General features: G+C 42.8%; 1 protein-coding gene across 5 annotated transcripts in view; it reads left to right on the top strand.

Annotated features, from left to right (window-relative positions):
* Window positions 1-22,990, top strand: part of RREB1 (ras responsive element binding protein 1) — a 122,058-nt gene that overhangs the window by 73,058 nt on the left and 26,010 nt on the right. For all 5 annotated transcript variants that reach the window (XM_083867679.1, XM_083867681.1, XM_083867680.1 and 2 more), the window contains 2 exons: window positions 9,781-9,925; window positions 11,082-11,221. In XM_083867679.1, the coding sequence (XP_083723805.1) occupies window positions 9,781-9,925; window positions 11,082-11,221 (285 nt within the window). The remainder of the gene's footprint in view (window positions 1-9,780; window positions 9,926-11,081; window positions 11,222-22,990) is intronic.

Raw genomic sequence — 22,990 nt, 5'->3', positions numbered from 1 at the left:
TGTTTCAGACAGAGCGGGGAGAGAGTAAGGCAACAATTGTTCATGGACTGAATTAATTCCACTTGAAGGCTAAAGTTCCCAGACTCCTGTAAAGTAGCACAGGTCATGCAGGGACTTTAGTTTCCAGTTTGACTAAACACATATAACAAGATGTGAAGTTTCTTCCTAGTGCTTCTCTCCTCAGCAAGGGAATCCTGTAAGGAAGGAGGACCACATGTTCAGGAACAGGAGAGGAAATGGGCTGAGCACATGAAACCGCTTTTGCTGGGATGCCTTCCTCAGCGCTGGGAAGTTTGCAGTTTGTGTGTGTGCAGTGATAACCTTTTACTTCCTTGCCCCTTGAGATGCTTGCTGGCTGCTGATACCGGGCTAATGTGTAGACCCTGCTTTCAAGGAAGATGTGCTTCCCTTATCTCGTGCAGCTTCCTTGTGTGCGTGCATCTGTGTGTGTGCGTTTGTGTGTGTGTGTGTCGGGGAGAGATACTCGGCTCCATCTGCACAGCGTCCCCAGCAGTGCTGTGGCCGTCTGTTTTTTCCTTCTTGTGCTGTGTGACGCAGCAAGTTGTTCTGTGCTGTGCCATCAGGATTGCTCAACAGTGCCGTGTGAGAGGGAACCAACAGCAAAAGGGCTTTGCCTAGTTCTGGGAAGTAGTTGGGGCTTATGTTTGCTTGGTTAAGAAAGGGGTGTGGTTCTGGAGGGGTGGCAGGACATACCTAGAACTTCTTCGACTGTGTTTGCTCTTTAGGAGAAATCTTTTCCCTGTTGTGATATGCTTTCTCTAATTTTCTCTTTCCTTCTCTCTCATTTCCCCCCCTGTTATTAAAATTTTAAATGGCCTTAATTATCCTTACCTTCTAATAACACTTGTTTTCTTTAAACAAAGTTCCCTGAAAAATCAGCAGTGAAGTAACTGAATAAGGTTATATAGCATCATAACTATAATGGACATGCCTGAAAACCACAAATCTCCAAAAAGATTGAAGGAAACAGTTCAGAATGACCCAGGCCAGATTTTTGGCACACTTTAAAAAATATTACTTCTGCTTAATTTTACTGCTGTTAATACACTTTTTTCTCCAAGCTTAAGGAAGTATGGTGGCCTGAGAAGGATCTTGTTTAATAGAGGATCTTGTCCCATATAAAAGTTTCTTACAGCTTGGAGGTCTCCTTGCAGTACTTGGCATTGTTTATTTAGGTCTGCTCTGAACGTAATGTAAACTGTGTGTGACAGCTTGGTGTAGTGGTACTGGGAAGCTCGCACTGCATTTCCTCCTCTTTTGCCCTCCCTTACACCATGGTTGATGCAAACTGCTTTCTTCTGCAGTCCTTTGGGAAGTTCTGCTTCGGGGGCATGGTTTGAATCACTTCCCTGTCACAGCATCATCAGGCAAATATTTGTCTCCCTTTTTTGCCTTTGAGGTGTTCTGACAAGGTTGCTGTTAGGGAATAGGAGTAACTTTGAGCCAAGCTGGGAATGCAGTTGTATCAATTTCAGCCTGTTTGAACTTGCTGAGTCTGTGTAGCAAGTAGTTGCTTAAATGTGAATACAGCATAATTATTCAGAAGTGGTACCCCCCCCTCGTTGGATTTGTAGATCATTATCTTTCCTCTCACTCATGCTTACAACTTGCCTTTATTCACAGCAAAGCAAAATTTTTCTCTAGGATAAAAGTATAGACTGCTCTGTGTGCATGTGTGTGTATCATGTATCCTTAGGTATCATGTATTGGCAGCTGTGGGGCACTGGCTAACTCTGCAGACTGTCCCGGTAGCACTGAAAAGAGATTTGAAATCTGTCGTTTGAAGTTAATCACTGATGGCTTTTTCAGCCTTAGCACAGCCAGCCAGTCTTGGTGGATCTGCATAATGGCACTTCTGTCATGCCAATGATGCTGTCTGCCAAGAGAATCTCCCTGCTCCAGGAGCCAGGCGGTGCGGCAGCCGCTCTGAGCCGGGGAGGATGCTGAGGGCATGTCTGTGGCACCGGGGGGATGCCGAGGGGACAGCTACACCCACACTGCTGTGTGGGGAGACTCCCCAGGGCCACCTTAGCCTTGGTAGACAGTGTGAACAAGCACTGGAGACTACTTGAGGATAATGAGGTGTGCCAGCAGGATGGCAGTGCCTGGCTGCCACGGGGAGTGCCAGCAGGGGGATCTCTTGCTGGGCCTGCTTGCAGACATGCGGCTGAAATGAGTCAAGGCATCCCAATCTGATCCTTCCTGGGAGCTGTTCGCCCCACCCTGCCCTTTACCTGCATGCACTGCAATGGTTTTCCTACCAGCATAGCCATAGAGACCTCCTGCTGCTCAGCTTCATTTGATTTGTCCCATACGAAGGTCAAACACTGGTTACCACTAGAGTATATGGGGGTGCTTGGAATTTGTTTTGAGATTGCTACCCAGTTGTAAAAGGGAGTTTCCCATGTGATTGGGATTTTGGTATTTGTCTCATGACTTGCTGCAAAGTATGTGTGCATGTCTGAGGGCTTTTTGGGTCATTTTTGGGTTTTTTTGAGGATACAAATATTAAGCCAAAAAAAGAAGACAAACAGAAACTTGTCCTAGTACAGGTCATGTCTGATTTCCAAAATTACCTACATCTTTTGGTTCCTGTGATTACAACTGGCAAGGGCTGATTGCTCTCTTTAAGTGGGTAATGTTTGTAATTAACACTGGAAATACATCGTCAATACAGATTCTCTACATGTTTTTACAAACAAGTCACTAAACTCTTTAACCCAAGGGCATAATGTTACCTCGTTTTTGACTTAAGTGTCAGTCATATTCACAAGACTCTTAAGGAGGGACTTAGCAGCAGGGCATTAAACAATTGTTCCTAAAAATACTGCTGCTTCACTTTCTCTTTGTTTAGGATTTACTTCCTGTATGCAACAAATGGCAGGAGCTTTGAAGAGAACTCCCTGTTTTTTCCTACATTTCCAGACAACTTGGGCTAAAGTATCATTTTTTAAGAAGAATGAAACAAAAACAGTGACAAAGATAATGTGGCATAAAAATATCTGAAAGGGGTGTAATTTTAAAGGCTGTCTTCTCTTTCTTTATGAGACATTTTCCATTTCATGCGGGCTGAAGTATATCGTGGTCCAAATTTCAACCTGTCTTGGATGCATCCTGCACTCCTATTTGTTCTGCTACCATGGCACTAAGTTGAATCCTTAACAAAGCAGACTAATATTTTTTTTTCTAAACAGAGATGTTTGGTCATGTTCTGAAGGATAAACTTTTGGTTTTCTAAGTATTGAAAAGGGGTTTTATGATTCTTTGGAGTTTGTTTACTGTTATATGGGAGGAGCAATATAAGTGAAATATCTTGAGACACAAAACAGTGAAAGACATAAAGCAATTGAATCAGCTAAATTGTACTGACCAGCTCAGTCCTTCCCAGACTAGCTTGGAAACTTGAGTAATTCTTTCTGTTGTAAGGGGAAAAAACAAAGTGTATTGTAAATAAGGTGAAGGATGGAAAGCACTGATTTTTATTCTTTGTCTTTGATTGGAATGATTGGATATGTGGCTTCCTTGTCTTCAGATAAGCATCAGATGTATGAGGATTTTCCATTTGGTTTTGATATCAAACTGCCTAGAAATCAAGAGAGAGATGAGGAATAATCATGTGCAATACAGTAGAGTGTAGGGTACATCTAGTGGTAAAGTGGAGAAACTTATAATCATATGTGGGATATGAAGCCAGAACCTGAACTTGATACTGTCAGATGATCTCTCTGGACTGATAATGCCCGGATTCATTGGCCTCCCCACCGTGTTTCCACAGACGTGAGGGAGGAGGAGGGTGTTTATGCATACACTGGATTCTGTGCTCAAGAATTAATCTTGATTTAGATGCTGGGACTTTCCCAACCAGGCCTCAGTGAAATTGCTTGCTGCTCCCCCTCTGGACATGCTGCTCCTTCTAATCAGACCTACCTGGCATAAACCTCTCTTGACTGAAAGCCAGCAGTACTTGTGCTGCCACTGTTCTAAGGCAGAGGCTTAACCCTGAACCCTGCTCAGGGGCTGCAAATGCACCCTTTTGTTCCATACCTTCCTTTAGGCCAGGCCTCCAAGCCAGACAGGCCTTTTTACTTTGGGACCTGAAGCACATCAGGAGGCATGGAAACTCAAGGTGCAGCTACAGTATACTTTTTTCTCCCCAGAATTAAGAGGTGAGGGATTCCCACGCATGCTGAGGGATTATTTCTATCCAAGAGCTGAAGTGGTGCTGATCAGGTTATCTGCATGCAAAGCAGAAGCTCCTGGTTTTGTTGTTCATAATTCAGCGGGACCCAGAGCCAGGAGCAAGCAGCTGCATCTTGCATTTGCCTCCTTCAGGATGCTTTGGCTGCTCGTTCTAGCCTTGAGCCAGCCAGTCAAAACCTGCCCACGTTCAGGTTTTGGCATTGAAGCTGTAGGCTGCCCTGTTTTGAGACCTCCAGAAAGCTTATACGATCAATATGCAAATCCCACTGGCATTAGGAAAATACATCAGCCCCTTTTAGAGATGTGGTAAAGACTGGGATGTGACCAGCAGGAGCTGCATGTCAGTTCAGCAGGACACATGCCTGCCCTCCCCCTGAGTTACTTCCCACAGACACTGTTCCAACACCATCCACAAGAGAAAAAGGAAAAAGGCACTTGAGTTCTGCATTTGCCTATTACTACAGAAGTCTCTTCTTCAATGTAAAGTAGGAAAATAGTCACTTGCTGCTGTTCTCATGGAATAGTTGCCCTCCTGAAATCATGCTCTGCATTACAGTGTGAGGCTGGGAATTTTTCTGTCCATTTGTCCAAAAAAAAAAAAAAAAAAAAAAAAAAACAAAAAAAAAAAAAAACCCACCCTGCCAAAAAAACCCCAAAACCCAAAAACAAACAAAAATTAAAAAAGAAAAGAAAAAAAAAAAAAAAAAAAAAAAAAAAAAAGGAAAGAAACCAGGGGAATTCTTATGCAGTATCATCTTAGTCATCCTGCTCATGTGACCCTGAGAGAGGAGAGGAAAGTTGTAGCAGAAGAGGGGAAGCAGAAGGTGATTCTCGGAAGGTGATTCTCGGGGAGGGTGGAATGAAAGGCAGTCAAGCACTTAAAAAAATGTGATTTTGTTGGGAGGGCTGACTGGCACACAGTCCTAGCACAGTTGGATCCTTTGGCTCACCTGTGAAATTCTTCGTGTGAGGGGGACGGAAGAGATTATGAGGAGAGGTTCTTCTCATAACAGCTGTGCTGCAAAAAGCATAGTATATAGCCAGGTATTTTTTTTTTTTTTTTTGACAGCAGTTCTTAAACATTAAGAGTTTAGTTCAGAGGTGGATCAGACCATGTTTCGAAAAGACTTAGTTTCTTCTTATAATTTTATACTTATTTTTTGCAGATTTTTCTGATTGTTTCTCTGGTCTAATTTTGAATAGAGTTCCACCACTTTCATAGAGAGTTTAATCAAGGCTAGCTAGCACTTAGTGCAAATGAGTCCTCCCTAATATTAAGCTCAAGTTTTTATCTCCTTACAGCATATCATCCTGTGTATCTTGGTTGGATTTTAGTGTTCTACCCTCAGCACTGTCCAAGTGTATGTGCGCTTGCATGCATGCTGGGGAGACTATGAGGTGCTGATTTCAGGGCTCTGTACCTTCCTGAGCATGTCTTCTGTACTTTGGTTGCTCTGTAGAATGGCTCAGAGCCACAATTCATTGATTTAATATAGAAAAAGAAGTCCAAGTTTTCATCCGCTGTGATTCTGGCTGTCTTCTGAGCTGCAGTAGTGGTCACTTTAAAGCTGCTGCCACATGTTACTGTAACTTGCATCTGCAACTGAATATGAGCATTTCTGTGCATGTCCTGACTTTACCCTTCCTTTTTTTTTTTTTGAACTACATTCTCACTTAAAGTGTTGAGTGTTTATCTTTATTTTTTTGGAACTGATGAATGTCATACCATTTTTCTTTATCACTGTAAGATGCTGAAAGCCAGCCTGACTTATGAGCCTGTCTTTTGCATTCTAAGTATGCCAATGTTGTCAGGCCAAAATATGCTGTTATAGTCACAAAGGGAAAATAACTTCTAAACACAGCTTTGTTCCTGTTCTTCTTGTATCTTGGCAGCCTAAACAGTGAGGTTGAACATTTTCAGTGTTACATGTAAGATCTAATCAAGGCAAACTCTTCTAAAGGAGCAAGGCAACATAAATACTTCCCCCCCCCCCCCTTAATTATGGTTAGGAAACTTTTTAAGTAGAAGAAGCCTCAGTGAAGGGAGTGTTTAAAAGAAAGGTTGTGGATGTGGATGTGACTTGGCATCCGCTGAAGTTCAACTCATGTTGGGTGATAAATGTTGTCTCGAGGCAGAATGACATCCATGTTGCAAAGTAAAAGAAAGAGATGAAGATTGTGTCTATCCTTTGTACTTCTTGGCTTTATCTTCCCGCTTATCTTGGGCTGTAGCTCTAGTAATCTTTTTCCTCTCCACCCTTAACTTGATGCAGTGAAACTTGCTTAACCTGCCAGAGGAACAACCTGCTGGCTGTAATGTGGGCAGGTTGCGACTCTCCTTGAGAACTCTGGAACCTGCTGCTTTGGTTTTGGATTTTTCCTTTTTTTCCTTAATGATCACATGCATAGAGCTATCACAGCAGCTGTGATGTTTGACCTACACAGTAAAAGTCAAAGGTGCAGTCAGGGTGTCTTCCTGTTTATAGCTCAATAGCTTAGGCTGCTTCCTTTCAAATATGCAAAACTAAAACATGAAGGGATCACCACATTCCTTGCTGTGGTATAGATTCTGCTGTGGCTTTTAGGACATGGGAAAAGCACACACGTTGCAGGAATGAGAACTGGCAGCAGTTGGATTAGCCTGTGGCTGACACCAGACATAGCAAAGCCCCCATCGCTGTGGTGCTGTACCCATGTTAGCAAGCCCTGCCTTACTGGCATACTTCACACTGCAAGCACAGCTGAACTGCTTTTGGGATGTGCAGGAGCCAGTGTGTTTGCATGCATTGTGTGGGTCATGCAAGGCAGTGGTGCTAGGTTGGGCTGGCACTAACCTGGAGGTTCCAAGGGTTTTTCCTGTTGGTGTGCTGTGGATGTGCCATCACACCTCTCTCAAGTAGGAGCCAGCTCCATCAAAACAAGCAGAGTTCAACAGGTGGACAAGCAGCAGGAGGAAAGAACTTAGCCCTAAGGAAGCTGTTTTGCATAGGTAGCTGCTAAACAGGAGTCGTGCATACTTGTTAATGGTTGGAAAGAGACTTCAAAAGAAAACGGGAAGAAAATGTCCCATGCCCAATGCATAGCAGGTTTTTTTGTTGCTTGTTTGTTTTCTGGATGAATGTGATTTAGCTTGACTGATTTTGCTCTCTAGCTGTCTGAAAAGTAACTGGCCAAATAGAGTTAGCTGTGCTTCAGCCGAGCTGCCAGAGGGTTAGGCAGTCAAGCCGTGTATGAGTGCCTGGGGTGCAGGGACAGACAGGCACAGCAAAAACCTCTGTTCTTACTTTCAAGAGATCATTGAAACTGGAAAGCAGTCTTTACCAAAAAGAAATAATAAAAACATAGACAAACAATCCACCTTCCAGGTTTTGCTTTGCCTGTTCAGTTGGATATTTTGATTTTTTTATTCTGAGATGCTTTCTGAATTTTGTCTTCTATTATTCTGGACAGGAACCCCTTGAACAAATAACTGGTTTCTTCTCCCTTATTCTTGTGTGAATACAGACAACTGCAGCTCATGCTGTTGTTTCATCACCCATGAAAGAAGCTCTCGCTAGCATGAGAAGTTAGATCAGTGTCACAGGGGAAAAAAACCCTCAAGATTAAGGAAAATAAGGCAGTATAGTATCTATAGATGCCTTCCTGCAGATTTTATGAGATGAGGTAACACTGGATTCATGTGGATAAATCAGTTGCTTTGGTGCTTGTGGTGCCAGAGCTACCAGAGGGCCAAGGCAGGGGAGTGCACGGCACTCCGTATGCTGTGTCAGCACTCTGGGTTTTCTCTGGCTTCTGTCAAACCTGGAGAGAGCCAAATGCTCAGGCCTTCAGCATTCCTTCTCCTCCCAAATGGGTGATCGGCAGGGAAAGAGGTCAGACAATTGCATCAACATTTCCACGATTCTGTGTCCAATCTGCTGGGCACATCTGCGCATAGATGTGACTGACAGGTGTCACCAGTGTCCGTCCACCATTTGTGCAGCCAGTGAGAGTTACTGGGGATCTGAGGAAACTACAGGTTTATGTCTCGTGGACTTGATCCTCCAAGCAGCCCCAGCCTTGATGGATGCTGAAAGGAGGCAGTAGTTGGAAACAGCCATTTTAATCTTGTATCTGGTACCTATGGTGTTTTTGGCTTGAGGATGTTGCTGCACAGAACCCTGCAGTTTGAGAAAGGCTATAGTTTAAGACAGTGATTTATATGTGTTTGTTTTTTTTTTTTAAGTTTCTGAGATTGCAAAAGGAAATATTAAAAAAAGCATTGTGTGATGAGACAGTCTTCCCAGCAGCTCAGTGGGGTCTACTGTGGGTCAGTTTGGTCCAGTGTGTTATCTCAAAGAATCATGCCCTTGGCATCCAAAACTAAAACAGATTTGATGTCATAACACCAAAGCAGTTATGAGAATATGCAAGACTTGTCTGGGTTACAACATTCTCTCATGTTAGAACATGATAGTGTGCAGTTATGTTACATGGCACTGTCCTGAGCTGAGTTGTGGATGTGACTTCTGACAGATTTTCCCAAGTGCCGTTAACATTGCCTCCATTGTGTTACTTTGAAGTCAGTCCTATGGACAAATGGCAACTCCCTCCTGCACTCACATATCTAGCTATTAGAAGCAAAAAAATTGCATTGTATCTAGGAGCGTACATTTGATTTTTTTTTTCAATAACAATATAAATTTGAAGTGAGATTAGAGGCCCTACTTTTAAAAAAAAGAAAAAAAAAAGTTTGAGCTTTGAGTTGTCAGAAGAAGCATGGCAGCAATACCTTCCATCCATCTGAAGGGAACTAGACAATAGTGTCTTCCTCAGGTTGCAAATACAGAAAACCAAGAGGCGAGTGGGTCAGGTAAACAGATATTAATGAGATTGCTTCCTGAGTAATTCTGTCCCTTTCCCTTTTCCTGTGTCTTTGTGACCAGAAATAGTTGTTCTCCTGGGAAAGCAGGTTTGTGAACATCCCTTGGCAGTACAGAGTTTTACACGCCATACCTAGTGCACTGAAACAGTGGGGCTGGATAATTCTGACTTCAAAGCTGCACTTGAAATTTGATATTGGGGTCCACTGTTGTGTTAAGGGTGAGAAGGAAACAAATATATTTAAGAAGTGTTGCTCTGGTGTTGTCTTATACACATCAGTCTCAAACTCAGACAGAGAGCCAGTTGAAGATGAGGTACTTTTTCTTCACTGAGAGAAGTGAATGCTAAGCTGCAGACTTTTGCTTACTAGACTGCCACAAGACAGGGAGGCTGGGTATGTGGATTGCTGAGCAGGTTTAGGCAGAACCAGGACCTCGTGGATGATGGGGAATGGGCATGGTGCTCATGTAACTAGATGTTAACAGGGCAAGTGTCATGCTCACAGGCCCAGGCACTGCCAAGGGCCTGTGCTGGATGATGCCCCAGCTATTTTTTAGAAGTTCAGGCAGGTTTATAGGATTTCTGATGGTATCCTTTAAATACAAACCTTAGAAATGGTGCTGACATTAAAATTTACATTGGACTTCCCACCTCGGATTTGCCTGCTGACAGTGTCTTCTTCCCTCTCCTGCTCAGGCACATGAAGATCCATGAGAAGGATCCGAACAGCACAGTGAGCACCACTCCCCCCTCGCCGCTGAAGCGCAGGCGATTGTCTTCGAAACGGAAGTTCAGTCACGACGCTGAGCTGGACAGAGAGGAGAGGACACCTGCAAAAAAGGTTCTTTACGGGGCATGAAGCACAAGATGTTCCTGGTTACCTCCTAAATTGTCAGCAGTTTGGTTTGTGCACTCACTACAGACTTGTTTCAGCTCTGTATGAGTTGCCATGCTTATCCTGTGTAGCCAGCACAGTTGTGTGAGATGGAAAATTAATGTCTAATTTCAGAGATTGAAATAATTCAATTTTTAAAATTCTTTATTGTTTAAAGTTTTGAATTTGCTTAGGATTTATAAATAATTATTGTTGGATGACAAGAGGATGTACTATTCTGCTGCTGCTGCAGCTTTTCCTCTAGATTTTTTTCCTCTCCCATTTATTTTGTAGTATTCTTGGAGGATGGTGATTTAAACTTTTAAAAAGCAATGCTTACTTCAGAAGCACCAGCAGCTAAAGTCTGCTCTTGTCTAGATCCGGAGGGAAAAAAATCTACCATACAATTCCCTTTCACAGTAGCATAATCCTGCCTTATTGGAGTTGCAAGAGTGACCAGAAAATATTTGTTTGAAGGCTAGATGTTTCCATTAGGATTTTGTTTATGAAATATTTTAACACATCTCAGTCATTTGTACAAAATGTATGGTGTCTGCCAAACTTAACTTGACTCTTTCCACTTAATATCTCTAAATGGCAAGCTAGTAGCAGTTCCATTTAGCACAGTATCCCTCCCTCTCTGCATGCTTTTCTCCCTTTAATCAGAAGAGAAGTATAGAAAACATGCAGAAGTTCATTGCTTCTCCCTGAACCACTTGACTTAGCAGTTGGCAGTATCTCAGTGGCATAAATAATTTAGGCTGACAGCTCTCCTGGCTTTCTGAAGGGAGAAGAATGCTAGTTCAGTGGTATATAAACACATGGGTTTATAAGTTCTTCAAATCACAGTTCCTCATTAGAACTGATGTATCTGTGACTCAGCTGCACACTTTATCTCCTACTGAGCCTCCTTTTCTGTCATGCATGTTCTTGCAAATGTGCTGAGGCTCTGTCTGCTTACCCTCTCTCCTGAGGAGTGAGTCCTTTGTGTTTGCTTTCAGCAAGGTTACGTATGAAGCCTGCAACTTTCCATAAGAGAAAGACTTTGAATGGATTGCAAGTTTGGTTTGTTGCTTACTAGTTGTTCTAGTGAAGTTTGGTTTTTTTTTCCCTTTTTCTGAAGGTCGTCGAGGATGGCCATTCCGGTGAAGGGGATAAGAGGGCTGACGATGAAGTTTATCATTGTCCAGTGTGTTTCAAAGACTTTTTTTGCAAGTATGGGCTGGAGTCCCACATGGATACACACCCAGATAATTCATTGAGGTAAGAGACAGTACCCAGAGAGTCTCTGGTCACCAGACAGCCTGAGGAAGCCTGCTGGGGAGAGGCAGCCTCCTGCTGTTAACTGCCCTGCTTTGTGGTTTTGAGCAGGTTCTTAAATGCTTTGCCTCATCTTATGTCACCAGGATGCTGTAGGGCTTAATTCTGTTATTTTTTGCAAATACAGGAAATCTTGCCAGTTAATGGCTGGAAATGTTTTTAGAAAAAAATTAAGGCCCCTCTTCCTCCCCTTGAAACCCATCGCCGTTACATAAAACTGTAAAATGCCAACATTGCAAAATTTTAACAAGATAAACTGAAGATGCTTAAAACTTGATAAAAATATTCAGCTATCATCCTATGAGGTTATTCTGTTTGTGGAGAAGGCAGCAGCTGGTTAGAAAGGGATTTTCAGTCATTGAAGTGAGAGAGGGTAGATGAGTTTCTGGTTTCAGACTTTCAATAAAATGTTTTATGCTTTTCTGCCTTTTGAGGTTAGGGAATGATGTGGATCTTGGCTTAAATGAGCTTTTCTTAACAAGGAAAAATTATTTATTAATTGTTCGGGAAGATGCTTAGATGTTGTGTTTTGATTCAAGTAATTGCCTCTGGGACTCCTGAAACTGTTTTATTTCCTGTTTTTTGCCATAGAAAAATGTAGAGCCAGATACGTGAAGATGTGAAAGAAATTTTTCAAGTCTAGTTGAAACATGTAGACAGGCTGCTACTTTAGGAAAGGAGAATGTTTATTTGCAGAAGCTTGTCAATATTTTAAACTTATATTGGGACATTGAGCTCTAATGATCTTTTTGGTGAAGAATTCAGCATCTTGAAGTGTCAACACGCACTCCTGGATACAGGTTCTTAATAGAATGGCATGGAGCAAAGGCATCCCATTCTATAAAATGGGATTAATTCTACTAAATTTTCCCTTTTTTAAATTTTTATTTAGAAAACCTTGGTAAGTAAAATACATGTAAAATACTTTTTGAAGGCACTGTTAGTGTTGCAGTTATAGGGGAAAGGAGTTGAAAGCTTGGTTCATTCAACAGTAGTTAATTAAACATACTTTGCTGTTCCTGAAGTAAATTAAGTAAGTTTTCATTGTAGATCAAAGCTGAAACTGTTGTTCTCCAGTAAGAGCTCTGCAACCCCCACAGAATGGAGTCTGGAACAATTTTGCCTTACACTTCATGCTTTAGAGAAAGTGGCTGGCATATTGAGTTTATCCTGGTATTACCCTCATTTTGAAGCTTCTCTGAAGATACGGCTTCATTGTAAAGTTATATTCCATGGACCTGAGTGGAGAGGTGGATTTTCTTGCTTTGAATGCTGGATATAAGATATTGGAATAGAGATTCTTCTAGCTTGGCAGCTTTGCTTCTGCTGTGACAAGGCAGCAAGACACAGTGGTTGTGCAAACATGCTGTTCCTCTTTATGCACCTCTTGCTCTAGGATTAGACTTGCTTTGGGATAATATTCTTCTGAAATGGATTTTGCTACCCTTGATTCTGTTGAGCAGCAAAGACTAGAATGTGTCCCTAAATCAAAGTCACAATTGTCAATCTCTGTGGGTATGATTTAAGAGTGGTGCTGGGATGCTTATCTTTATAAAATTGTCTAGGTGATAGTGAGGGGGTATTTGCCTCAGCCATTTAAGATGTGTCAGTGAAGACAGGACAAGAAAGATGTGGTCCTCTCTGGGCAGCTGATAATATTAAGGTGCAACTTACCTGCCCATCTGGTTTAAACCACGCCTTTTTTCCTAGTCTAGACAAGTCAAATGACACTGTCCGCCTGGCCCAACCTGACAGAAAATCCTCTAGTAAGCAGAGCAGTTTAGACTGCTGTTAAGGTGACTCTTTCATCCCAAACGAAATGGTTAAAATCCTTGGCCACCAGAGGCTGTAATCCCCTGGTTCCCAGAGTTCTGCAGTACTGTTTGTAGGATTCAACACGACATGGAGAATGTGGCATGCCATTCTCAGTCCTGAGTACAAGTCAATGAAGTCCTTTTGGTGAGGCTTAAGGGTGTTTTTTGAGTGAAAGAGACGAAGAAAAGAGACTCTTTTGCTAGGGTAGTAGAGCAGAAGACCTGTGTATACAGGTGTACCTGTGGCGAGGAGGCAAACTGCAGAATGTTAGAAGGCTTTCATCAAATCTTGTTGTTGCCTTATTGTAGAATACAAGGGGAAATAACTCTTGTTAAAGTTCGAACAAACAAAAAAGCACCGTAACTGTGTTGTGAGCAAAGGGCAGGGAGCATAACACCCCCAGTCTCCTTTTGTTGCCCATATTGTAAAAGCAGAATCACTTGATGAGGACCTATGAGGAAGATATGGGATGTGTATGCCAGAGTCAGATACTCTGGGTCTGGTGGTTCATTTGGAGCTAGTGCAGTAGGCAATAGCCCAGCACAGACTGTTTTGTCATGATCAGAAATAAGTGATACTCAGTGTGCCTGGCTCAATCTGCCTAGCCAAGGCCTTCCATTGTAAGAGCAGAGGTCAAACATCCTTTGGTAGCAAATTCCTTTTTGCTACCCTAGCTCCTATGAAACGGATTCCAAACTGGCTCTGAAGCAGTGCCCTAGTGTGCACTGCCTTGATGGTGGCACCAGCCTTCCTTCAGGGATGCATCTGAGGCTGTGGTAGGGTGCCAGGGTGGGCAGGAGCTTCTGCCTGGCTTCCCTGTGGTCCTTTAATCCTGCCATTTCAGTGCTGCTGCGTAAATACAGCCTCTTGCCCCCAGAGCTGTCTGAGTTTGTCTGTCCCGGCCACCCTCTGCTAAGTAGCAGAAAAGGTAAGGCTGTCTGGCAGCCCTGGGAGCAGTGTGTGAGCAGCTAATTTACAGGGTGGGCCATCACCCTTCCAGATACTGTCAAATGAACAACTTTAAATCACAGGGTTAGCTGTTCAAAGTCAGATGAAAAGACACTCCCCATTGTCTTGCCCAGAACTGCTTTTTCATGTAAAACCCGGAGCAGGGAGCACCTCATTGTTTACTTGCAGCAGAATAAACAATACTTAATCCACTGATTGTGTGAGAGGGGCTCCCGCTTGGGAGAGTATCTCTTGATTATGTAAAATCCTAAATCGTGCATCTTTGTCTCCTAATTATGGTAAGAACTGCCCTGGTCTTGCGAGCAATAATAGGGGCCTTTGTCCCATTGACAATGGGCTGTGGCACTGCATCTCCTTCATGGCATTACGCCCCCTGGTCAGTCTCTGTCTCTTTGAAGCCCTGGGTCCTGCACCCTAATTAATGACATGAGCTGGCCCCGGCAAGGTTGTCTGCAATGCCCATTAGCAGTAGGAGGTGGCCAGGGGTGCTTTCTGACCCCCTTGGCCTCTCCACCTGGATTATTTAAAGAAGTCTGCTTCCCTGCAGCTGGGGCCTCAGGACGCTGTCTATTTTGGTGAGTTTGTATGAGTGTTGATAAAATTAGCAGAAAGCTGAAACGCTGTACAGCCAATAGGAAAAATTAGAAACCTGACGGAGCAGGGGAGTTTCTCTGGAAACTTTTGTGGTGCAGAGTTGCTGTCAAACGTGAAATTGTGCTTGTAAAGGTCACCTGACAGCTCTGAGCAACATCAGCAGTGTAAGCACAGGAGATATGAGGATTCCCGGGAAGAGAAACCTCTCCAGATGCTGTGCTGGGTTTCTCCTCTTTGCTTTGGCAAATACAGTGGAACAGGCTTAAAGTAAAACGTGTGGCTTTAAAAAAAAAATGAACTGTAAAATTCCTCTCTTGGATTTCACTGTAGCGAGAGCATACCCTTTATATTTCCTCTCCTCCTCCAGGAGGTTTAGTGCAGTATGCCGTACCAAGAGCTAAAGCATTTTTAATTTTTCCTTCCTCGCAGCAGCAAAGAGACATTTATGCTGCCTCTCATGTCTGGGTATCTTTCTGAGGAGAGGAGGAGGGAGGTGGTGATGATATCACAGTTACCTCCTTTCTTAGACTCATTCCGACATCATTTCTCAGCCTGGATAGTTGTGCAGTTTGAATGTGGTAAAGGGCTGCCTCTTAATGAGCATCGTGAGGCTTTCTGATCATATTTGGTTCTGTGTGGCATTGCCTCCACTTACAAGATTTGGTTTTGCTATATTTTTGTAAGATACAAGAAATAAGTAGATATTGCAATGTGAAAATCACTCTCTGCCTATGTCACTGAGCTGACCTGGTGACCAAAGCCAGCAGATGCCTGTTGCAATGAATGGATTCAGGGGAGATTAAGTTTTTTGACCTTCTACAGAGCCTGTCCAAACAGTGATATAATATATTAAGCTTTGTAACTTGAAAATCCTTGGCATATTTTCACAAGGACAACAAAAGCAGTTCTCTTCCCCCACGGTTATATGCTTCTGAAAAACCTCCAAACAAAGGAAACCAAAGGCTGTTCACAGCCTACCTTGTTCTTCAAAACAGCCTCCCCAAGTTTTGCTGAAATTGTGTGGAGGTTGAACACTGTCATGGAAAGCTCTTGTTTTGAACCACTTACAGATCTGTAACAGGCACAGCAACAGAAGAGCTCAGGCCCTGGAAGGAAAAGTGTTAGGAGTCTCTAACCATTAGGATCTGTGGTCCTCTGCCTCTAGTTTTGCTGGGGTTACCACTGTGAGGTCTTGTTTTTGAAAACACTAATGGATGGAAAATACTGTCATTGGTTCTTGGTGTTGCCTGGCTTCAGCGACATGGAGTGGACAACTTAAATGCCATAGGAATGGTCTTCTGGACTCTGTGGATAAATTGAAGATATCTGTCACATGCAGCTTGCAATTCAGGCAGGCTGGTCACCAGGTTTCCCCCTTTGTCAGCACATCCACATTCTTCAGTGTATGGTGGGATGCTGCCGGGCAGCTGGACCTATGTCTCAACCTTAAATCATTTTAGACAATGCACATGAGCAGCCCCATTTAAGTCAAGACAAGAGGAAGTGGGTTTTGGGTGAAAAAAGATACCAGCTACTCAGAATATGGCATGTTTATTGCCCAGTTACTGTTCTTCAAGGCAGTTCTGCACACTGGCTTTAGGGAGATAAAATAGTCCAGAAAAGAAATGAATGGGGAGTCAAAATGTATAGAGATGATTCCAGTCATTAGCACCAATAGAAAAGACTAGTACAATATTAGGTTATTTTTGGAGCAGTAGTTGTGGCTGTGTAAAAGTACATTGAACTGAATGTTAAAAGGAAAAAAAGAAAAGCCAGAAAAAGACCCTTAGGTGTCATTCCTGTTTTTGCAAATGCCTATCTTAGCAAGTTTAGGAATTCACTTTCTATCTGTTCTCTCCTTATATAGTATGGAATAATCCTTCTGACTTCCTTATTCTGAAGCACGCTGCTCTCTACGTGTGGCAAGCCTTTTGTGGGAAGAGGGTGTTAGTGATGCTACAAGCTTGCAGGAATGAAGATGTTTGAAAACTAGATGTTGTTTGCAATTAATTTTACTGTGAGACAAAAGTACGGGTTCATGGTGGGGAGAGGAAGCTTCTTCCTGGTAGTTGACACTGCTGTTACTGGAAGCAACTTGAAGGATGAATGACGAGTCATCTTCATTCACCATTGTGAGAATATAGACTACTTTTTCTCTCTCTCACAAGTGTTGATGTGCACATAGCCTCATTCCTTGTTAGAATTTCAAAATAAGAAACATTGTGCTCTTTTAATGAAGGTGGATAAGTCTGAGGTTGTTGTATCCTACACAGTTGTTAAGAGGGATGGAGAGCACTCCAGCATAGATATATTCATGGACCTCCTTGAGCTCTGCTTTTGGCATACTATATTTTGGGCCCAATAGTTCCTTTTTTAGTCAATGAGATTGTACCAGCAAGGACAGTTTAGGTAGAACTTGCTCTGAAGTCACTGAGTACTAACACCATTAATGCTACAAAACTTGTTACAGCCAAAGATGGAGGTGACAAAGGGCAGTGGTGTGACATTGTCAATTCAGCTGACTCTCCTGCTCTGCTCTCAAGCTGTTTGCTCACTGTCTTGCTGATAGAAACTAGGAACCAACTCCTAATCTCTTGCTGGCAGCATTTTCAGTGCAGGAGAAATTCCATGAGACAGCTGATGATGAGGAAGTCCAGCTCTGGTAAATGCTATGACCAGAAATATGCTGTGGTACAATGCAATTCTTGGTAAGGCAGAGGAGATAATATGCAAGCAAGCTGGTGAATGCATCCTTTTACTGAGCAAATGGAGAAGTAGAATCAGCGGGTTGTCTTGCAAAAGCAGAACAGAACTGCACGTTTCGTGCTTTCTGAAGTTTCTGTTCAGAAAAGAGAGCTGGGAAACATCTGAAGAGCAGCGCGAGTCCAACGCTGGCCTAGAAGTGGTCAGCTCACATCAGGGAGCTCATTGTGTGAGGAAGCTGGGAATCCAGAGCAGCCGGATAAAAATACTGGCTGGTGAATGGACACAGGGAGTGATGCTCCCATGTGAAACTGTGTGCTGTGTCACATGGTGTTGAATATCTTAGCTTGGCTGCCAGAATAGAAAGTGGGTAAATGCAGAGCTGACTATGGAGGAAAGCTGCTTGTAAAAGGGCATGCAGGAGGGAAAAGGGGCTGAGCCAAAATAGGTTATTAGCACGTCTGCCTGATCCTAAGGAGCAGGATTTGTTTATTCGCAGGCTCTGTCAAAGTGCTGGGTGCTGCTCAGTGTGTTGGCAGTCACATCTGCATGCTGAGCATATCTTGACCTGCAAATGTAGATAAAAGCAAGGGACTGCAGTCCAGATTCGGCTGCACCTATTTGTGAGCCCTGTTGTCACTGGATGCTTATAGGTTAGAGAAACCCCTGGAGATGTATTTCTCCTTATGTTACGCATGAAAAGCAGTGGTGTTTTTTTGATATGGTAGACACATAGATTTCTTTCTTAACTCTTGCTATTAATTTTTAAATTACAGAATGACTTGGCTTCCATATTTGAAAGATGTGTTAGAAGATAGGAAGAGCTTTTCATTTCTTACCTTGAAAGTATACCAGAAGGTTCACTTGAGTTGCTGTGCACAAATAACCAACCACTGTTATTCTGGATGTCGTGCAGCTTCTAATTTTGGTAGCTGTAGAGGACTCTTTTGTTCAGATTTTTTTTCCCCCTAGATATGTTTACCCTAAATATTAAGCCCTTCATTGTTATTTAAGTTGATCTTCAGCTCTTTCTCTGTGATGCTGTCCAGGTAGTTTGTTGACACTTCTGGTTTTTAAATCTTTGACTTTATTAAGTACAAAAAGTCATTATGAGAAAATGACTACTTTGTGTGAGTGTCTGCAGGCCATCTCCCATTTTACCATTATTTTGTCTTAGTTGAATGTTAATTCTGTTGAAGTAAATGGTAGAGTAAGCTACTTTTTCACCAGGGCAGAGGTGTTTAAATCTGGCACTGTTGAAGTGTTGCTGGTAAATGCAATTCATTACAGTGTTAGGAAGAAGATCTTTCTCATTTTTCTTTGCTCACACACAAAGGAAGTTAAAACATGACTTATGCCTTTTTATGAAACCTTACAGCAGTTAATTTCACTGGAGTTACTCTGAAGGTGGGAGTCACTGGTGCAGACACTGGCTCTGCTGCATGCTGACAAATTTCTGAAGCACAACATCACCCTGGTTTATATCGGGTCTGTCCTGGCTCCTACACGATACTTTTCTTGCCTGGACCACAGTGTAGGAATGCACGTAACGCTGTGCATCCCTCTATTAATAGAAGGACTGGTGCAGGGAGTTCAGCCTTGGCTGCACCCAAGGGTGGCTTCTTTGAGGGAGAGGATTAAAGAGAGTGACAGAACACATCGGTAACAAAATCAGGCAGCCAGTGGGGCAGTGGAAGAGGGGAAAAGTTAAAAGAAAAGTGCCTCCTTTGCCGAGGCTGTGAAGCAGCATGCATGGAACATCTAGCGGGCTGTGTCCGTCCCCTTCGGCACAAGGGAAGGGGAGGGGAGCGTCTGCAGCTGGCAGGGAGTTGGCTCCTGGTGCTGCCTGCGGTTCCAGCACTGCCCCAGAGCGGTGGGCGAGGTCGAGATGGCAGAGCAGCAGGTCCTCCGGGGTCACAGGCTGTGGAGCTGCGGGGGAGGGAGGCAGGAATGGGCATTGCAGGATAGCAGGAGGACCCAGAGGGATCACTAGGGAGGGAGGCAGGAGTGGGGTTCGCAGCACTGCTGCCTTTCCATCAATCATCCGCAGCAAATGGGAGAGATTAGTGCGGCTGTTGGATGTTATTTCCCAAGGCCCTGGGTGTGGAGGCCAGGAAGGGTTGTTTTTTGGTTTTTGTTTTTTTTTTTAATCCAAAAGGAGATGAGTATCTGGGCCTGGGTGGGGTTGCACAGGAGCAGAAACGAGTTGGCTCTTCCTCATCTCTCTCACTTTGCCTGGCCCCAGAAGAAGTGAACGAGAAGCAAAGGAATCCATTCCTGAAAGGGAATATTTCTGTAACTTGCTAGCTTTTCTTTCACAGGTGGTGAAAGCCCTTGTGTTTAAAACCATCTTTCTCCATCTCCCCCTCCATGTCAGGCTTCCCTGAGCTGGACACTGCCAGTGTGGAGGCTGGGAGCCTGCTCCCACTGCCAGTGTGGACATGAGTCATCAGCAGGGAATCACCCATCTTTCTCTTCTACTCGGCTGTATTATTTTTAGGTCAGCATAGGAATTTCTTTGCTCATGAGAGCCACATTAATTCTGCAAATAACGTTAGAGAGAAAGGAGGATAATAGCAACAGAGGTAGAAAAACACACAGTACCGGCTGGGGATTTCAGTGGGAGGAGTTAAACAGCTTCATAACTTAATTTTGTATTAATGACTTGTGTCTCAGGATATGTTTCTTTCAGGTTTTTTTGTTTTCCTTCTGTTTGTGGAAGTTGCTACAGAGCACAGACAGGAAAGGAACAAAGTGGTAGCAAGCTTTTTATTTTCAGTAAGACCTAGAAATTAAGACTGTTTTTATTTGTTAACATCCACAATATGGGCAACTTTGTGTTGGTGAGCTGCATAGATGAAATCTTCAGGTTTTAGTCTGTGTGGTTTCAGAAGTACAAGCAGAATAATGGTAAATGTCAATTTCTCACCACCAGTCAGGTAATGCCCAGCATAGTGTTTGTTTAATTTCTTGGTAACATAATGGTAAATACAAATATTTCACATTTTCATCTTGACTACTGAAATATAAAATCTAGAAGGATTGAGTGGTTGTCTGCATTACTCTTAATCAAAATTAAGACTGATTAATTTTGCTAAAAATTTGGCTCTGCATTTCCTTTCTAAAATGTCTTTCCATTTCTTAAAGAACAGCCATTTCCTCTGCTGACAAATTGGAGTTGTCTCAGAGGAGATGTAATGCAAGGCAACAGACACTGCTTATGTAAACTTTCCTTGCAGAGGTGCCACTTATCAAAAGTGTAGCAAATCCTGCCTTGCCCCATGAATGAGGAAGCTTTGCAAAGCACTATTTCTTAAAGCCTGTTTAAATGCTTTTATATCCTAATCAGCATTACAGATTTCAAGAATACTAACTTATTTTAGGAGAAAGCTTTTCAATGGTGTGTTTTTTACACAGAAATGCATACACTTGTCTGCATTAAGAAAATAAGGAAAAAAAGAAAAAGGTGCACTGGTGTAGTAATAATTAATCAGACCTGCCTAGTGTGATACATGCCCTGAGCACCGAGGGCTGCCTGGTTGTTGCATTGTTATGTTTTGATTCTGCTTTTGTGTTTTAGTAGTTCTGTTTCCTTACCTGCTTGTTTTTTACACCTCTGCCAGTGAGCCAGAGTGTTAGCATTGTATTTGCATTGTTACGGATATGAGCAAGTCCAAAACATACAGGCAGTTGAGAATTAAAGTAATTTTAAAGGGGCTTTAACTGCTAAAAACAGTTTTTTCCTTTTTACTTAAAATTGAATTTCTATGCTTGGAACTGAGCAGCTTTTCATCTCCCTATTCTGTAATCATATTTATAGAAAAAATTGAAGACTATGGCCAAGACTAGCAATCACATGAGATTACAGCAGCTTTTATTCGATACATCTGGAAACTTACCTTGCAAGTAGAGTGCTTTTATCTCTGCACAGGTGCTGAGCCATTGCTCAGCCTGTTCTGCTAACAACCTCAGAGCCTGTTCCCATCACTGTTCTGGGCAGCCATGCTATCCGTGTTTGCCTTGGAACTGCATATCAGCAGACTTGTGTAATTTTAAAGAGAGGGAGGCTTTTCTGTTGGTTTGGTTGTGTTTTGGGTTTTTTGGGGGGTTTTGTCTGTTTGTTTTGTTTTGTTTTTTAAAGTTCATCATGAGCAAATTATTACCATATGTTACCATATGTTTCAGATGCTTAATTTGATATGCTGGACTTTTCAGACTTCCCACAATTACTGATTTATTTATTTATGTTTAAAGCAGTTTAAACAAGATGAAAAAACATTCATATCAAATAGGATTCCTTTCTTTTTTCCTTCTTATGGGTCTAGATTTAAAAATACTGTAGGCAGTGACACTACCCAAAGATGGAAAATAGGTACTGATGACAAAACAGAGAAATTAATAGTTAGACTTCCTTAAAAAACCCTAATGCTTCCAGTTAATGCACTGTTACGCATGGCAGCTTAGTCCATTTTAAATTAACACAAGACTTAGTCAATGCAGCACGATGCTTTAACTAGTTAGGTTTTGACACTTAGTACCTGTAAGCTTTTCTTGGAGGTGCTGGGAGACCAGACTTGGACCACAGAGGAAGGCAGGGCATCTACAGCTCTGTCCCATGCTCCAGGTCCCATGTGGTTCTGCAAGCTGTGCCACCAGGGCAGGGTGCATTTATATAGCCTGAAGAGCCTGCAACTTGAGATGACAGGCATGATTTATCTGGATGTTTCTTTTTTCAGCCAGGTGCTTCTTCATGACCTAATGAAAAAAGAGCTTAATCTTTCTCTCAGTTTCTCTTTTTGTTTGCTGCTTCTTCACTCACAGCAAGGAAAATAAAAAAAAAAGACTAAGGAAGAAAGAGAAAAATAAATATGCTTAATAAAAGAGAAAGCATATGTTCCTTTTATAAGATACATTACTTTTGTTTGGGAGAGCAGAGGTAATTCCCTTTGCATTGAAAACACCATTTTTAACTTGCAAATTTTTACTGTCTTGATGCTAGCAGTCGTTACAGGTGTACTGTGAAGGACTTTCACATGGGTGTTTGCTCTGAAAGATTAACTCTCAAGTGCAGCTTTTGATGGGAGACCTAAATAAAGTAGTGCTGAAAATCAGCATATTGCAAGAGGGAGGTGAGGGGGAATGCAAGATGAAGAAGGCACACCTCCCTGCTGTGTGGGATGTGTGGCTGCTTGACAAGGAGCACTGGCTCCTGCTCAGCCCAGATCTTGGGAGTACAGTGGCAGGAGTCAGTGCTCCCAGTAACTCTGTGGTGCCATCACTGGTAGCTGTGCCTGCCCTGTCACACACAAGGGGATACAGCTGCTGCATGGGTTCCTGAGCCCAGGGCAGGCCAGGCACTTGGAGACCCCAGGGGTGCTTCAGGATGTCCCCCCAGTCAGAGTCTGTGTCGCTTTGTAGAACAGCCTGCAATGCTTCCAGTGGTGCAGGAGAATTGTTTCCACCCCTCCTTGTTTGTATATTGACATACCAGGAGGGATATGTCAGAAGCGCTGCTTGTTTTCATGCAAGGGATTTTCGTCACCTCTAAAAGCAATTTATTTCAGTAGCCTGCAAGTTCTCCAGATGGCTACTCATAATTTTTTAATATTCTCCATCCCCCAGTGGTTTTGG

The sequence above is a fragment of the Zosterops lateralis genome, assembly GCF_965231275.1.
Source record: "Zosterops lateralis genome assembly, chromosome: 1".
Lineage (NCBI taxonomy): Eukaryota > Metazoa > Chordata > Aves > Passeriformes > Zosteropidae > Zosterops > Zosterops lateralis.
The sequence above is the reverse complement of the archived record's forward strand: the minus strand, read 5'-3'. Positions and strand labels throughout refer to the sequence as shown.